At 59.4% G+C, this 16,835-nt stretch overlaps 1 protein-coding gene across 5 annotated transcripts in view; it reads right to left on the minus strand.

The window, feature by feature from the left end:
* The window catches only part of NACC2 (NACC family member 2), a 90,083-nt gene that overhangs the window by 22,333 nt on the left and 50,915 nt on the right, over positions 1 to 16,835 (minus strand). For 3 of the 5 annotated variants that reach the window (XM_073806795.1, XM_033859051.2, XM_033859052.2), the window contains exon 2: positions 9,878 to 10,826. In XM_073806795.1, the coding sequence (XP_073662896.1) occupies positions 9,878 to 10,763 (886 nt within the window). In that variant the 5' untranslated portion in view covers positions 10,764 to 10,826. Of the gene's footprint in view, positions 1 to 9,877; positions 10,827 to 12,132; positions 12,749 to 16,835 lie in introns of those variants that run through there. The other 2 variants (XM_073806796.1, XM_033859050.2) reach the window with 2 other exon arrangements.

Genomic DNA, 16,835 nt, shown 5'->3' on the forward strand with positions numbered 1-16,835 from the left:
AGGACAATATTGAGACAACTGGAGGAATTTAAGCATGGAAATTTAAGCATCGTTGATTATATAGTAGTGCTGGGTCAAAACTGAATTTCCTGGGGACCTCCCTGGTGGTCCACTGGGTAAGACTCCGTGCTCCCAATGCAGGGGGCCCGGGTGCGATCCCTGGTCAGGGAGCTAGGTCCTGCACGCATACCGCAACGAAGATCCCACGTGCTGCAGCTGAAGACCCAGCACAGCCAAAAAAAATTTCCTGAGTTTTGAACACTGTCCTGTGTTTATGCAAGAGAATGTCCCGTTTGTGAGCAATGCTCAGTATTTTGGGGTAAAAGAGCATAATATCTGCAACTTGCCTTCAAATGGTTCAGAGAAAAAAAAAACAAACCTATACTTAAAAAAAGAAAAAGAACGACAAAGCAAAATGTGGCAAATTCTTACCAGCTAGTGAGTCTGAGGCAAAGGTATACAGGAGTTCTTTGTGCTTGTCTTGAAACACTTCTGTACATTTAAAATGATTTCAAATCAAAAAGACAACTTTAAGGTACACAGAACATTACACTGATCTGGAGATAAAGGAAGATTCCTTTAAACAAGATATAATAGCTATTGATAAAGAGAAAGAAGTTAATACACTTATTACATCAAAATTCTATTAAGAAGATGACAAGTTGCAGAGTGGGAGAAGATATTTACGACACTTGTCTGACAGAAGAGGTCTATTTGGAGTACAGAGAAGCTCACGAAAAGTTGTGAGAAAAGGACAGACAACTCACTCTACAAGTGTGGGAAAGAAGATTTAAATGGGCACTTCACAAAGGAAGACAGATAACCTGTCGAGAGTATGAAAAAACACTCAAAATCATTACTCGTTATGGAAATCCCACTTAACTCCACTATGAGAGACTCAGGACAAGACTGCTGGTGCTCTACATCCACGATGTCCAGCACCTGTTACAAAATTAATAGATACGTGAAGAACCACAAAAAGGGGATCCCAAAGAGGAGAAAAATCAGTAGGTAGAAACACACCGAGAAATAACAAAGCGGACAGCATTAGCAGGCAAAGGCTTTAACACCAGCTAGAAAATACCATCAGAACTTTAAAAAAAATGGAAAAGCAGGAACTCAATGAGGGCAGAAACGGAACATACAAATAAGAACAAAACGGAACTGCAGAAAAGATCGGCAACCATGAAGAAACAGCAATGGAAACGACGCCATCTAAAGCCTAAACAGAAAAAAAGGCTAAAAACTAATAAATAAACAGAGCCTGGGACCTCAGGGACAAAAACATGTTTAATTGGAGTTGTGGGGGGAGGGGCGCAAGACATTTGAAGGAATAATGGTAGAAACGCACACGTCCAAAAAGCTCAATAAAATGTAAGCAGAAATAAAAGCTGCCTGAAAAGAAAAGACACAACTCGTACAGAGAAACTCAGAGAAGAATGACTATGATTTCCCGAGGAAAAACTATGCATTTCAGAAGACAAGAGCACGTCTACTGAAAGCAGAGAGTAACAGTCAGCCTAGGATTCTACATCCAGCAAAAACACCCTTCAAGAATGAAGGTGACAACTGTACAATGAAAACTGACTAATTTTATTATACATAAACTATACTTCAATAAGGCAGATTTTTTAAAAGGTGATATAAAGACCTCTTTGTGATTTTTCAGAATCCACTACTAGTCCATCACTAGGTTGAAGGAAATTCTTCAAGCAGAAGAAAAATAACACCAGGTAGAAACTCTAATCTATACGAAGTATGAGGAACTGGACAAGGTAAATATGTGGGTAAACATAATAGGCATTTTTTCATATTCTAAATTTCTTAAAAAAAAATTAGACATCCACGTGGAAAAAAAATCAGAACCTCGATCCATGTCTCACACCTTATACAAAAATTAACTCAAAATGGGCCACAGACTAAATGTCAAACCCAAAGCCATAAGACATCTAGAAGAAAACACAGGGGAAAAAATTCTTATAATCTTCTTAGGTAAAGAATCAAATACACCACCAAAAGCATCATCTGTAAGAGAAATTACTGACCATTTAAACTTCATCAGGGGACTTCCCTGGCGGTCCAGTGGTTAAGAATCCGCCTTCCAACCCAGGGGACGTGGGTTCGATCTCTGGTCAGGGAACTAAGATCCCACATGCCGTGGGGCAACAAAGCCCGCGGACCACAACTACTGAGCCCGCACGCCGCAACTAGAGAGAAGCCTGCTTGCTGCAAAGAAGAGCCCTTGTGCCACAATTAAGACCCGACGCAGCCAAAAATAAGATTTAAAAATTTAAAAAATAAACTTCATCAAAATGTTAAAATGTCTATGAAAGACTCTAGTAAGAGAAAGAAAAGACCAACTGCAGTCTAGTAGAATATGTTTATGAGTCACATATCCAACACAGGACTTTCACACCTAGAATGTATAAGGAACACACCATATCAACAATACTCAATATTCAAACCACCCAATAAAAAGAGGGCAAAAGACTCGAAGAGGCACTTGACCAGAGCAGGTATACCGATGGCAAATAAATACACAAAGGGTGTTCCACATCATTAGACAAATTAGAGAAATACAAATGAACACTGCAGTGTGACACCACTACAGACCATGAGAATGGCTTTTAAAAAAAAGACAAACCCAAGTGCTGACAAGATCATGGAATGACAGGAACTCTCCTGCTTTGCTGGTGGCGATATAAAGTGACAGAACTATTTTAGACAAGAGTTTGGGCAATTTCTTATAAAGTTAAGTGTGCACTTACCATGTGACCCACTACCTCATTCCTATAGGCCAATTTACCAAAAAGAACTGACAATTCAAGCGTGCACGAAAACCTAGACGCCACGTTTGCAGCAGCTCAACCCATCACCACTAAAAACTAGAAGTACACCAAAGGTGCTTCGACTGGCAACTAGATAAACCCATCGTGGGAATACTATTCAGCAGTCCAAAAAAAAAAAAGAACCACGAACTCACACAACACGAATGGACCTCAAATGCATTCAACCAAAAGGCCACACACTGTGTGATTCCACTGATGAGACAGAAGACAGACCAGTGGTCGCAGGAGTTGGGAGAGAGGAAGAAAAGACTACAAAGGGGCCGCAGGGGGGTGATAAAATGTGGGAGGTGACGGCTCTGCATCGTGATTACGGAGGTGATCACATGACTATATACATTTGTTTAAACTCAGAGAACAATCTGCCCCAAAGAGTAAATTCTACTCTATTTAAATTTTAAAAGTGACTACAAGTGGAAAAAAGACAACTGTCGGTTTCAAGTAAAAACAATAACATCACCATAAGGCTTATAGCCTACGAAGAAGTAAAATACGTGACAACAATTTCACTAAGGACCGGAGCGGGGAAATGAAAACACACAGTTTTGAAAGTCTGAGTTCCACAGGAGGGGGGGATATACCTGAGAAGGTTGATGGGATAAGTCAAATATTCATGAGTCAGCTCCAGACGACCGAAGCATGGTGGGGGTGGGGGGGGGGATGTCTAACCACTGGGTCAACAGCAGAGCTAAAGAGAAACTCTGGAAAAATTCAATCAGAAAGTGGTGGAAAAGAGGAAAAAAAGAAAACATGACTAATAAAAAACTAATAGTGAGATGACAGACCTGAACCTAACCCCCTTGAAAATTACACTAAATGTAAATGGTTGAAAGATTCCCAATAAAAGATGGTCAGACCGGATAAAAAAGCAGATCTCAATCATGTGCTATCTATAAGAATTGAGCTTTAAGACACAGGTAGGTTAACAGGAAAAGGGTGAAAACAGCCAACACCAGGTAAATAGTAAACATAAGAGAGCTGGCACGGCTATATTAATACCTGCATAGATCAGAAATGGATAAATTCCTTGAAAGACACAAATTACCACGGCTCGAACAAGATGTGAGAGAAATCTGAACAGTTCTACATCTAAACTAACAGAATGTATAATTGAAAACCTTCCCATAAGGAACAAAAACAACAACAAAACTGCAGGCCCAAGTGGCTTCACTGGTGAATGAATTCTATCAAATGCTTAAGAAAGAAATAACATCAAACTTACACAAACTTTCAGAAAATTAAGGAGAAGAGACATAAGGTTAGCATATCCTCCTACAAAACCAGACACAGATACTACAGGCAAACTACGGATAATTAACCTTCATGAACTAGATGCAAAATTCCTTAAGAAAACATTAGCGAATTGAATTCAGCAATATATAAAACAATAAAACGTAATGACCAAGTGGGACTTATCCCAGGAGTTCAAGGGTGGTACAACATTTAAAAATTAACTGATGATGGGCTTCCCTGGTGGCGCAGCGGTTGAGAGTCCGCCTGCCAATGCAGGGGACGCGGGTTCGTGCCCCGGTCCGGGAAGGTCCCACATGCCGCGGAGCGGCTGGGCCCGTGAGCCATGGCCGCTGAGCCTGCGCGTCCAGAGCCTGTGCTCCGCCACGGGAGAGGCCACGACAGTGAGAGGCCCGCGTACCAAAAAAAAAAAAAAAAAAAAAAAATTAACTGATGCAATACACCACATCAGTAAAATTAAGGAGAAAACCCACATCATAATTTCAGTAGATGAGCAAAAAAGCAGTCCCACGTGTACGTGGATGTTCACAGCAGCCCGATGATAGCGGCCACACACGACTGCCACTGGTGGCATGTCCACGGCATGGGAGAACACCACAAGGACCAAGGACCCACACTCAGAAGCACACGGATGAATCGATCTCAAGATACAGTAAATGAAAAACGTCAAACATAGAAGACTCCGTTCTGTGTGATCCCACTTAAGGAAAAATGATAGTGATGGAGAGCAACGGGGGCTGCGGTGGTGGGATGGGGTGGGGAGGACGCGGGGAAACATCTGAGGGAAGTAAATTGTTGTGTATCTTGACCGTGGTACTTGACTGATTACAATGGCCAAACTCATCACCTGTACACTTGAAACTGGCACATTTTATTGTGTGTAAACACTTTAATAAATAAAAAAGACGGGGAGAAAAAGGTGGGACTGCCCACCCAGCACAGGCAAGTCTCAAACTCATTCTGCTGACGAGACAGCCGGACCAGAGTGCAGACAGCCTGACTCTGTTTACGTGACGGACAAAAGTACCCAGAGGACAGAAAGCGGATCCGAGGCTGCCCGCGGCTGGGGGTGGGGGAGGGGATGCCAGCAAAGGGGCGCAAGGGCCTCCAGGGTGACGGACACGCCCTCCATCTGACGGTGCTACTGGCGCCTCGCCCCCATCTCAAATGGGTGACTTCACACCCGTGTCACCGAGGTATGTAAGTTACACCTCAATAAAACTGGTTTAAGAAGAACTCTCAGGGTGTTTGGGGGTGTGAGGGTTAAACGTGACACTGCATGGAAGCTGAGGCCAGGGAGCCAGGGGGCCGCGCCTGGAGGCCCTCAGGGATGAGCCCCGGATGGTGCCTGGGGTGCCCGGCCAGCCCTCAGGGCAGCCTCCGGGGTATACAGTGGGACAGACACATTGGTGTTGGCACCTCCTTCGCCTGGCCTGAGCTGCCAGGATGCTGCCTTAAAAGAGCGGGAACCCCCCGAGCCTGGGCAGGCCGCCCCCAGCTGGGCACCACTGTAGGCAGGCCAGGGGTTGCGCTGGGCTCTAACGGTGCGGACGCTCCTGGCCCAGGGCAGGAGGCAGTGTGGGTGGCGGGGAGTGGGGCTTGCAGAACCCATCCTGACTGCTCCCTCTCTGTGGGACCCCCAAGCGACAGCTCGTGAGCTCTGAGCTGTGGGTGGGAGCAGCCGCCAACCCGGCTCCCCAGAGGCTCTGCTGGAGGGACGCCCTGCCGTGCGGAGGGGGGACGCTGCAGGCTGGGCCCGCCCCCCGTGAGATGGGACAGCAGCCGCGCTGACCTCACAGGCCGTGCTGGGAAGGCCTGGCCCGGGGCGGGGCTCTATCCTCCGGCGTGCAGCGGCCACCTGCAGCCTCTGCTCAGAGCGGCGGAACCCGGGAACAGACGTGGTGCCGCGTGCCAGGACCCCCTCCCGCGCACCACCAGGGTCCGTCCCATGTCCAGGCGTGGGGCAGCGGGCAGACCCGGAGGGGAAGGGAGAGCAGGGCCACACAGGGCCACCAGCTCACTGCCCACCAGCAGGGCACCCCGCGGCGGTCCCCTCCTGGGAAAGGGTGAAGGTGGAGGCTCGGGGCTGGTGCGTAAACACCTAGGCGGGCCTGTGGCTCAGAAGCCCATAGGGAGCACATCCGCCTGCGGGATTCAACATCTGCCCAGTGAGGGGGGTGGGCCTGGAGGCCAGAAGGGGGTCGGAACCGCAGAGACCAGGGGAGGGGGCCCGGGTTGGCGTGGGAACCTCCCCTCCATGCCCTCTGTCATCTCATCCCCGCACCCCTCAGCCTCACTCCCGGGGCAGCCTGCCCTGACGGTGGCCCCCCGCCACGATGAAACACCACGTCAGGGTCCAGTCTGGTGTCTCTCTGTGTCCACAGCAGGCAAGGGCAGGGAGTACGCCCATCCTGGCCACCACTGCTCACAGCCTGTGGGTACAGGTGTGCCCAAAGAGAGTGAACAAGTAGAGACCATGGGAGCGGGCCCCTCACGGCGGGGGGGTGCCCTCTGTGCCCTGCCCACCCCCGGAACCAAAACCAAGCCCCCCAGACCCACGCTGCCTTGACGGGGCCGCCCCTGGCTCCTGCCCCACTCTCGGCTAGAGGCTGATGTGCAGAGAGATGCCCGCCGGCTCTGGGCCCCGCGGAGCTGAAGCGCGAGCTGCCCTGAGCCCCGGGGTGGGGGGCTGAGCCCACTGCGACGTGGGGTGGGTCTGATCGGCCCCATCATGGTTAGGGCCTTCCCAGTGGCACCTCTCCTAACCTAACCAATTAGGAACCACCCAATATCCTCCAACAGGGAAGTGGATAAATCAACCACGGCATCTCCACGAACGGACGATGACACAGGACTTGGGCAGAATGGAGGAACACACAGCACGGACACGGGAAACCACGCGGGGGCTGCTGGGGGGAGGGGTCCAGAGCCCATCCGCTCATCTGTAACACTCAATTCCTCGATTTCCCACAGGAAGCCCATCACGTGGGAGCTGCTAACAGCCCTTCCCGGGGATGGGGGTGGGGACGGGGTCTCCAGTGCAGGGCGCTGCGCCCTTCGCTTTCCTGCACACGGCGTGCTGGAGAGAAGACCCCTGAGGGCCACTCAGGCCACCCCCTCCCTTGGCAGGTGGGGAAAGCGAAAGGAGAAGGGACTCCTGAGAACCCTTATGCGCCAGTTCACCTTAGAACCTTCCGGATTCCACCAGCTCGAGAGCCCTGCCCAACCCCTGCCCAGGCCCCGGCACGGGGCACCTGGCTATTCGGCTGCCCACGCGGGGTGTGAGGATGCCCCCTGGCCAGGCCAGGCCAGCACAGAGGGAGCCCGGGTTACGGGAAACCAGCGCCCAAGGGGCAGCCAGCCTTTGGGGACGGGCCCCTCTCTGCCTGCCCGGCCCCCACGGACCCTCCCCCCAACCCTCTTCCCAGCGTGCCAGGTGCCCAGTGATGCCAGCGACGTCACTGCCGATAACCTAGATTTTAACCAAGAAATCACACACCCCCTCCCTGCCCCACTTACGGGCTCAGGGAGGAGAAAACCCAGACCGGAGCCTCCCAAGTCCTGTTGGAGACAGGCTCCCAGGCCACCGCCCCCAGTCTCGCAGCTTCCCTCCACCCCGTCCCACCTCCGACGCTCCCAGGGATGTGGGATGAGGGGCTCACAGGCCTTGGCTGACCCGTGCCCGGCCCCAGTAGGACCCAGCAGCTGGTCTCAGTGCGGGAGGGGCTGGTGAGGAAGCCCAGACAAGGCAGTGGGGCAGCTCGGTCTCCCAAGCCACACCCCACGCTGTCCACGGCCACCTCCCTTGGCTCCTTGGAAAATCCAAGGGTGCAGGTGAGGAGGGGGTCCAGGCTCATGCAGCCAGAGGGGCAGGTGCCCTCAGACGGGCTACCGCCCTGCACCCACACCTAGCAATTCCAACACCTGTGGTGTCTCTCACCGTCTCGTACACACCAAGGCCCGAGGCCACACTGGCGGGAAGGGGGCCGTACAGGGAGGACCCCGGGGTGACACGTGAACTAGGCTCCTCTCCTGGTTCGGCACTGCACCACCAGGGACCACCGTTGGGCAGCCCCGCCCCTGGGCCCTCAGCCGATTCTGTCCTGACCCCTCCATTGAGCCCTGCCCAGCGGTTGGCATTGGGGGGGGGTGTGGGCGGTCCTGCAGGGTTTGCCCTGAGCCTGTGTAGCCTGTTTTCCTGGGGGAGGGGCTTGGGAGCCACCCCAGCTCCCTCTGGCCCAGTCTGGGTGCCAACGGATCTTTCTACCCCCTGGGGGCTGTCAGGGAGATGGCGGGGTCAGGCAGAGGAAACTGCACACGGGTGGTTCCCGGGGTCCCGGCCCGGCCTAACCCACACCAGAGCTTGCGGGTTTCTTGGTGTCAGGAACACCAAGCCCTCCCCGCTACCACTAAGAGGAAGACACCCAGTCCAGACGGAGGTGGTCTGTGTGCCAGTACCCTGCGCAACTCGTTCAGATACAGTCATGAGCCCTGGGAAAACCAAGGCCCAGGGCCCCTGGGGGGGCTGCCCGGGGCAGTGCCTCCCCCGCAGCTCTGAGAGGGACCCTGAGAAGGGCCCACGTTGGCCAGACCAGAGACCGAAACCCAGCCGCCCAGTGCCACATGGGGATCGGCTGTCCCAACGGCCCGAGCTGGCCAGTGCACCAGGCTCCCTCCGCTCCTGCCCCCCAGGACTGACAGACCAGTGCCCGCCTGGAGGCGGAGGAGTGGAAGGGGGAGGGAGAGGAGGGGCAGCGTCGGCCCCATCGGGGCGCAAGGACGTGGTGGGTCTCAGGGGCAGAAAGAGTCCCCAAACTGCACTTTGGGGCCCCAGCTCTGGGATGCCACTTCCCCCTGGCAGCGTGCATCCGGGCCAGTCACCGGACACGGGCCCCGCATGCAAATCAGGACAGGCAGCCGGCCCAGGCACACAGCCAGTTTTCGGGGAACACAGAAGGCAAGAGGACACCTGACCTGGGGCCTCAACTACGGGACCCTTCACGCAGCAAATGCTGAACCATCTCTGGCGACTGTGATGCAGTTTACAGGCAACACCAGGCATCGCAAATCAGTGCGTGTTGGGCTTATAGATCCCAAATGCGGGAGTTCCCCCCAGAATAAGTTGGGGGGCAGCACGTTCAGTTCAAGAGGCACTCTCTGGCCGGCCACTTGGTGCTAGCCCCAGGGAGACGGCCGCGACTGGGAGGGGCCCAAGGGACTCTCTGGCCTCCCTGAGTCAGAGGGAAGGCAAGAGCACATGGGTGGGGAAAGGGCTGAGGTCAAAGGCAGCGAAGATGGGCCTGCTGGGGCAGGCACCTCAGCCACAGGGACGCTGAGGCCTCAAGCAGGTGAGTGACGAGTCTGGGTCACACACTGCCCTGTGAGCCCTCGGGCAGGTCCCTGGTCCACTGAGGCCCTCAGTCTCTTCATCAGTCGGGTGAAAGCCAGGGCTCTGTCCCACACGCTACGCTGCGGCTGAACTTTCCCGTGGCCTCTCATCTCACCCAGGATGAGTTTAGAGTCCCTAGCTAAGGCCCTGCAAGACGGACCTGGGTCCTGCTCCTGCCTCGGGTGTCAGCTCCTGCCAGCTCGTCCAGTCTGGGCTGTACAGGGAACTGTCCCTGTACACCTGCAGCACAGTGCCCCCGGACGTGTCCGTCTCCCTGCCAGGCTGTGAGGGGCCCGGGGTAAGGCCAGGTTGGCCTCGGTGCCCACACAGGAGGTGCTGGGAGGTCCACCGTGCCGGCAGGCAGGCGGCCGAGGTGGCGGGTGGGGATTACCTGCGTAGCTGCCCGCGGCCTTGACGTACATGTGGCCGTACTGCTCCTCCACCATGGTGTCGTAGGCCTCGTCATCCTCGTCATCCTCTTCGTTGTGGTAGGAGGTGGGGCTGTCGGTGGTGGGCAGGCTGCTGGCCCCCGGGCTGGTCCGCTCCCCCTGGGAGTACTGCGCCTGCTGGATGCTGGGGATGAGGGTGGCCAGGCTGGGCACCCCGTAGTAGGAGACCCGGGGCAGCTTGAGGGGGGCCGTGCCTGCCGCCACCGCGGGGCCCGTCGCCGCTGCCGCGCCGTCCCGGGCCCCCGTCTCCAGCGGGCGCTTGGGGGCCAGGCCTGGGCCCGCGGCCAGCGGCAGCTCCACGGCTTCGTGCTTGACGCGGGTCAGCAGCGGGATGGGCACGGAGGGGGACACGACGTAGGGGGGCGCGGCGGTGACTGGCTGCAGCTGGTTGCAGGGGCTCTGGGGCTCGGAGCTGGCGTCCTCGATCATAGCGGTCTGCGAGTCGCAGTGGGGCGAGCTCACCTTGAACATGAGGTCCGTGCCGCGCTCCACGATGTGCTGGATCTGCAGGAAGCCGGCCGTGTACATGACCACGAGCTGCTCGCTGGCCGCCATGGTCAGCCTGCCCGTGTAGCAGAAGGACAGGATCTGCTGGAAGCAGGCGGGCGGCACGGTGCCCGGCAGCTCGAAGGCGCTCTTGCTGTTGCCGCTGAACAGGTCGCGGAAGTAGAGGCTGCTGGCGGCCAGGACGGCCCGATGGGCCTTGAAGGCCTGGCCCTTGACCACAATGGACACATCGCAGTAGAGGCCCAGCAGACGCTGCTCGTTGAGGCAGCCGAGCACGGTGTTCCCGAAGTTGGGGATCTCGATGTGCAGCATCTGCGACATGGCGGGCGGGGGCGGCGGGCGGGCCTCAGACTCTCAGTGCGGGAGCGGCCGAGCGGGGCGCATCTGCGGGAGAGAGGGCGCGGGGCGCCGCCGTCAGGGTCGGGCTCCGGACGTCCAGCGGCCCACTGGCAGGGCCGGGCCCCGCACCACCCTGCTCTGCCACAGTGCCCAGGCCCCCCTGCGGGGCACCCCCAGACCCTCCAGCCGCCACGAGCCAGACCAGGTCTCGCCGCAGACCCGGCCGATGGTGGGACCCTGGCAGGGCCGTCAGTGCCGCCCAGGATACTAGAAGCCCCAGCTGGGTTTCCAGCCGGGGTGGGGGTGTGGGGGCCCCCTGTCCTGGCAGAAGACGAGAACAGGCCTGCGGGCGGCGGACAGACGGGAGGACGGGAGGACGGGACGGGGCGGTCCACCCACAGCACTGGAGGGGCGAGGGCGGCAGGCCCGCGTCTGCATAACTCTTCTCCCAGGAAAAAGTTAGCAGCAAAGGAGCCCCTTGCCGCCTGTCCCCTGGGAGGGACCCGAACCCGGAGCGAGAGGCAGGGCACCGCGGTGTGTGTGGCGGGGGTCTCGTGGCGGGCGGTTTCTCGGAGGCTTTGCTTTCGGTTTGCTTTTCCCGTTTTCCCTAGAGCAGCCGTGCAGAGGGCCCGCCAGGGGGGGCATTCTGCCCCGCCGGCTGAGAAGCCGCCCCTTCGGCCCTCGGGAGAGGCGGGCAGGAGTGGTTGCCCAGGGAAGTGAGCTGAAGCTGGGAGAACTCAGCCTCTCCGCCGCCTCTGCTCGCCCTCCAGGCAAAGGAGACCTCGGGCCAGAGGTGCTCCGAGCCGCGCCCGGCTCCCCCAGCCCGAGCTGCCTCGGGGACCCGGCTGCCAGCCCAGGAGTTGGGACCCTGTCGCAGCCCCACCTGCGCGCCCTCCCGGCCCCCCAGCTCCCGATGCCGGCCGATCCCTGCTGGCTCGCTCCCAGCCCAGGTGACTAAAGGGGTCGTGGGGAGACAGGGGAGGGCCGAGCAAGGGATTGGCCGTGGTCGGGATGCTGCCGGCCCCGCGGGGTCTGGGGATGGGGCTCCCGCGCTGTGGAGCTGGTGTCCGACTCAGAGAAGCGGGGCCGGGACGGACGGGCCGGAGAAGGCGCCGGCCCAACTCCGCGCAGCCGGCGCCCGTACAAAGGGCCGCTCGGTCCCGCGGGAGGAAAGTGCGGGCGGCCGCAGAGGCGCCGGGCGGCCGGCGAGAGGAGGGCGGAGCGCCGGCCCGGCCGCCGACAGGAGTTGAGCAGGTGGGCGGCCGCTCGGGGTGGGGGGAGGGCCCGCAGCGCCCCCGCTGCGGAGAAGTTGCCGGCCTGGCCGGTGGCACCGGCGGCAGGGGAGACCTACCTTTGGCCGCTGCCGCCGTGGCCCCGGCACTGCCCGCTCAGCCTGGCAGGGGCAGGCTCGCCCGCACACCGGCCGCCCGCAGCCGCCAGCTGCTCCGGGAATGCAGCAAACGGAGCGGGAGCCCTTGGGGTGGGGAGGGCGAGAGGAGCTGCGGGGGGAGGAGGGGGGAGGGGGGAAGAGGAGGAGGGTGGGGGGAGGAGGGGGACAGAGAGTCTCGGCTGGGCCGGGCCGCAGCTCAGCTGCACCCAGCCCGGCTCTCCGGGGCAGCGCACAGCATCTAAATGAAGAGGCCGGATGCAGACGGACATTCAGGCAGCTCTCGGGAATGAATAGCCGCCTTTGATTTGGGAGCCGAAGTAATGCCAGCTCCCAGCCCCGGCTTTAAAAACAGTGGAGTGTTGGTGCCAGAGGAATGCACGGCTCCGGGTGTTGGTACAAGACAGACTTTTGATGACTCACTGCAAATGCAAACAAAGATGGCAGCAATACTGTACTGTGCGCGGAGAGACGCTCGTGGTGCCGCGGCAACCGAGACGGCCTGGAAACGTATAGTGCGGTTCTGCATATGAATTACCCAGTAAACTACCACCCTGCCATCCAGTACAGCCCGAGTGTCAAAGCATTTAAACTATGCCAAACAGTCTGCAGGGCTGGCAGAGCGGCCTAACTCCTGCAGTGCAGGCGGGGGGGGGGGGGGGGGGGGGGGGGGGGGGGGGGGTGCCGGGTGGGGGCCGGCGAGGGGGGCAGGGAGGCCAGGGGGTCGGGGCAGACAGGGCAGGAGCTGGGTGAGCAGGGGAGGAAAAGAAGGGAGATGAGAAAATGAGGCAGAGAGAGGTGAGAGCAAGGGGCCAGGGAGGAAGAGACCCAGCTCCCCTTCCCCCGGCGCCCTGCAGGCCCCAGTGCCCGCCTTCCCCCCTTCTTGGGGTCCCAGAGCGGCAGGCCCAGCTAGTCCGGCCCCAAAACCCCAGGTAATCACCCTGTACCCCCACTCCCCAGCCGGGGCAGCTCTCTTAAAGAAGTACAACTTTGTGATTACAACCGGGGGCCAGGCCTGTGGTGGCCAGCGACCAGGAGCCCCCGAAGGACCCGCCCTGGTCCCTGATGGACCTGCCCCGGGGAGGTGGCAGCCAAGGCACCGCCCCCAGGTTACCCGTGTGGCCGGGCCATTGGTGCGGGGTCCACAGTGTCTGCCGTCTACTGAACCTCTCCTGGGCAGGGGCGGCCGTGCTGTGCACACTGCCTGTTTGGCTGCAGAGGATGTGGGACCTCGTTCTAGGCTCAAGCCCCCACCTGCTGGACAGCGTGGGCCCTGGGGCAAACCACTGGCCTGCCCAGCCTCAGTTTCCCTGCTTGCCACCAACTGTGGCAGCCTGCAAGAAGGGGCAGGGTTGAGAGTGGAGATGGCCAAGGAAGGTCTGTCTCCTGCAGCGCCCAGCGTCGTCACCATCAGGTGATGCTGGGGCAAAGCGGGGGTGGGGGGGTGGGCTACAGGCAGCACCCCTCCCACCGTCCCTTCCGAGGCATCCGGAGAGAAAGAAAGAGCCATCTGGCGCCTCCCCGTTCACACACCGTGGGCTCAGCTTCCGAGACCAGATAAAATGCTGCGAATGGAGAGACGGAAGAAGTCCAGGTGTAGGGAAGCCGCCCAGCGAGCAGCGGCCAGCAGAGGCGGCTTGGTGCCTCCTGCACAGGGCTGCTGACAACCGGAGGGGTGGGTGACGGCAACACAGGCCCGCACGCGGAGCGCTAACAGAAATGGTCCCCGCTCGGCGCTCTGGGGACCCGGGGGCTGTGTGGGGAGAGAGAGCGGGGCTTGGCCGGCCTTCCTCCGGCTCGAGGCCCAGGTGGGGCGGCCATCATCTCAGCACCACCAGGATTCACATCCTGGCTTGGCCTCGGCCACCAGGTGACGGACCGAGGGCCCTTACGCACCGCACTCTCGGGTCCACGTGGACGCCCGGGTCTGCACACCTCCCCTCACCCCCACTGGGTAGCCTTGCCAGGCCCCCCAGACTGGGCTGTGTCATCCTGGTGGTCCCCCTTTCCTGGGGCCCAGGAGAAGCCCACTAGCTCCAAGATGAGGGACTGGGGCCTCGGGGGGTGGGGTGTGCGTGTGCGGGCACAGCCCCATGTGCCTGCCCAGCCACAAAGGGGGGCAGACTGGGCACACACGGAGCCAGTGTGGAGAAACAGAGGGACACTCAGAGGCCCAAGGACAGTGGGGCCCGTGATGGGTAGGGAAGGGCAGGGGCCAACCCTGGCCTGGGTGCAGGACACCCAGCCTTCCACCGCCCTCCACGAGCTCTCCCCTCTGCTGTGCTGCACCCAGGCCCTCCCTGGGTGGAGGAGAGCGACCACCTTCAGGCCCCTGTTTCATTGCCAGCTCCGCAGGGAAGTCCCCCAGGTGCCACGCGGGAGCTTGCTGAGGCTGGGAGAGTCTGTCCGATGCCTGACGGGCGTTTCACCCAATGCTGGGCACAGCCAGGGAGGGCCGCAAGAGAGGGGCTGTGCGGCCCAGGGACACACAGCACAGTGGGGAGGGCCGCCACGGGGCCCCCGCACCCACCACCGGGAGCCTCCCAGAGAGTGAGGTGGGGCCTCCTGAGCCAGCTGGGGGCTCTCGTGCCGTGAGAGGGGAGGGGGTGAGCAAGCCTGGCTGGGGTGGGCGGAAGCTGCAAGGGTGCGGTGCGCACCGGCCCCCAGAGGGTCCCAACTGCCCAGGGCTGGGCAGGGAGCAGCCAGCTTCTGAACTGAGAGCGGGGGCCAGCGAGGTCTGCGGAGCCGACCCTTCCGAGAGCGGCTCCTGGGTTCCGCTGGGTACCACCCCACATGCCGGGCCCGGCGTCAGCCACCTCAAGTGCAGGTCCTATGGCCTCCAGCAGAGGACTCCACGTCTGGGATGCCCGCCTGGGAGGGGGGTCACATTCGCCCTCCGATGGTGACCACGGGGTCGAGGCAGACGATGTTATTAGGAAAGCGCTCGGCTAGAGACGCACACGGCTAGAGACTGGCGCCCGCCTAGGCCCCGTCCGTGCTTCGTGGGCCTGCCCCCGGGGCTGCGGCCAGACCGTTCACCCGGAGAGGGGACCATCCCCCCCTGGAAGGTGACGGAGCCGTCTGGCCCCGGGGATGGGGACAACCAGCCCTGTTGTTGCCGTGTCCTCAAGCCACCTGTGCGGGTGAGGCCGCCGCCCCACGGCCCAGCCCAGGACAGCCCAGCACGAGCTGGTTTCAGGTTGCTTTCTTAGAAGCCTCGGCCGGAGCGAGAACAAAGCTGAACTTTAGGAGAAAAGAATAAAATAAAGGCTTGACTTACACACCCAGGACTGTGAAAGCAGGACGTGCCGAGGGCCGATCCGTGCGCGGTGGCCGGAGAGGAGAGGGGCCGGGGCCTGAGCTGGCCTCCCTGCCCAGCCCCACACGACCTCCTTCCCCCTCTGTGCCTCTGTTTCCCCACCCCTGCTACCCAAGCAGCACCACCTCTTCTGTTTCCCTCCACAGCAAGACCCCTGTGCCGTCCACTCACGGAAGGTCCTGAAGAGCCGGGAGGAACGTCCGAGATCCCATCTTTGTTCATCCCGGCCGTCCTCAAAGCCACTGCACCACGGAACCCTCCCCCTCATAATGCCCTTCAGAATGGAACCCACTTTGGGACATAACAAAGCCAGAGTCCAGCCCCTGCAGCTGTGCTAGCCTCAGGGGAGAGGCCCGTTCCACACAGACTCTAGACCTCCCCAGGAAGAAGGGGATGGGGGGGTCTCTTCTCTGTGGACCCTCCCTTGGGAACGGCTGGGATTATGGGCTGTCCACCAGGATGCCTCCCAGCCCCCGGCGGGCCATGCACCCGCAGGTGGCCGAGAGAAGGATGTGGGGCTATGAGCCCCCAGAGCTGCAGACACGCATGCACACAGGGGCCAGGGGGCGTCAGAGTCCAGCCTCCCCACGCACCCCAGATCCTCAGGGGCCTGCTACGGCAGGGGCACGGCGCCGCGCAGGGGCGCGGCGTTTAATTTCTGCAGAAGCACCACCAGCGGGGGAAGAGGAGGCGAGACAAATTAAACTAAATTAAATTAAATTAAATTATTTTGCAGGATTTAATTTCACCAACCTAATAAGCGGACTGGACCTCGGCAAACGCACAGCCATTAAACACACACCGCAGGGGAAGAAGGGGGCAGGTGCGCCAGGGAACATTCCGGCAGCAGAGAAAGGAGCCCCTCTCACCCCCAGCACCTAGCCCCCAGCCGGGGGCCCATCCCCGTGGCAGACCCGCTGCCCGGCCGCCAAGCCCTGCCATCTCGGGACCTCGGGAGAAGCCGGCCCGGCAGCAAGGCCACCTCCTAAAAGGCAGGGCGCTCCGGAGCTGCCTTTTAGGCAGGGCCGTGTCCTGCGGGGAGGTGGGCAGGTTACTGAGTCAGCGTGAACACACGTGGGCGCGTCGGGGCATCAGGAATACCGCCCAGGCTGCCCCGCGGAGGCCGTCAGGAGAGCGTGGGCGGGACGGGGTGTCACTCTGGACAGCAGCCATCAGAGCGACGGCCTTGCTTTCCGATTACGATTACGGCGCAGGCTCCAGTTACCAGGCTCTCTGGCACCCCCATCTGCAGTCCCCCGTTCGTGCTCTGGCTCTGCTGTGAGCTCTGCTCCTCCGAAGGGCAAGGGGGAAGCGTCTGGGGGTTGACCCTTCGGAGGTCCGCGTGGCC

This window comes from Tursiops truncatus, chromosome 6 (genome assembly GCF_011762595.2).
Source record: "Tursiops truncatus isolate mTurTru1 chromosome 6, mTurTru1.mat.Y, whole genome shotgun sequence".
In the NCBI taxonomy this organism is placed as follows: domain Eukaryota; kingdom Metazoa; phylum Chordata; class Mammalia; order Artiodactyla; family Delphinidae; genus Tursiops; species Tursiops truncatus.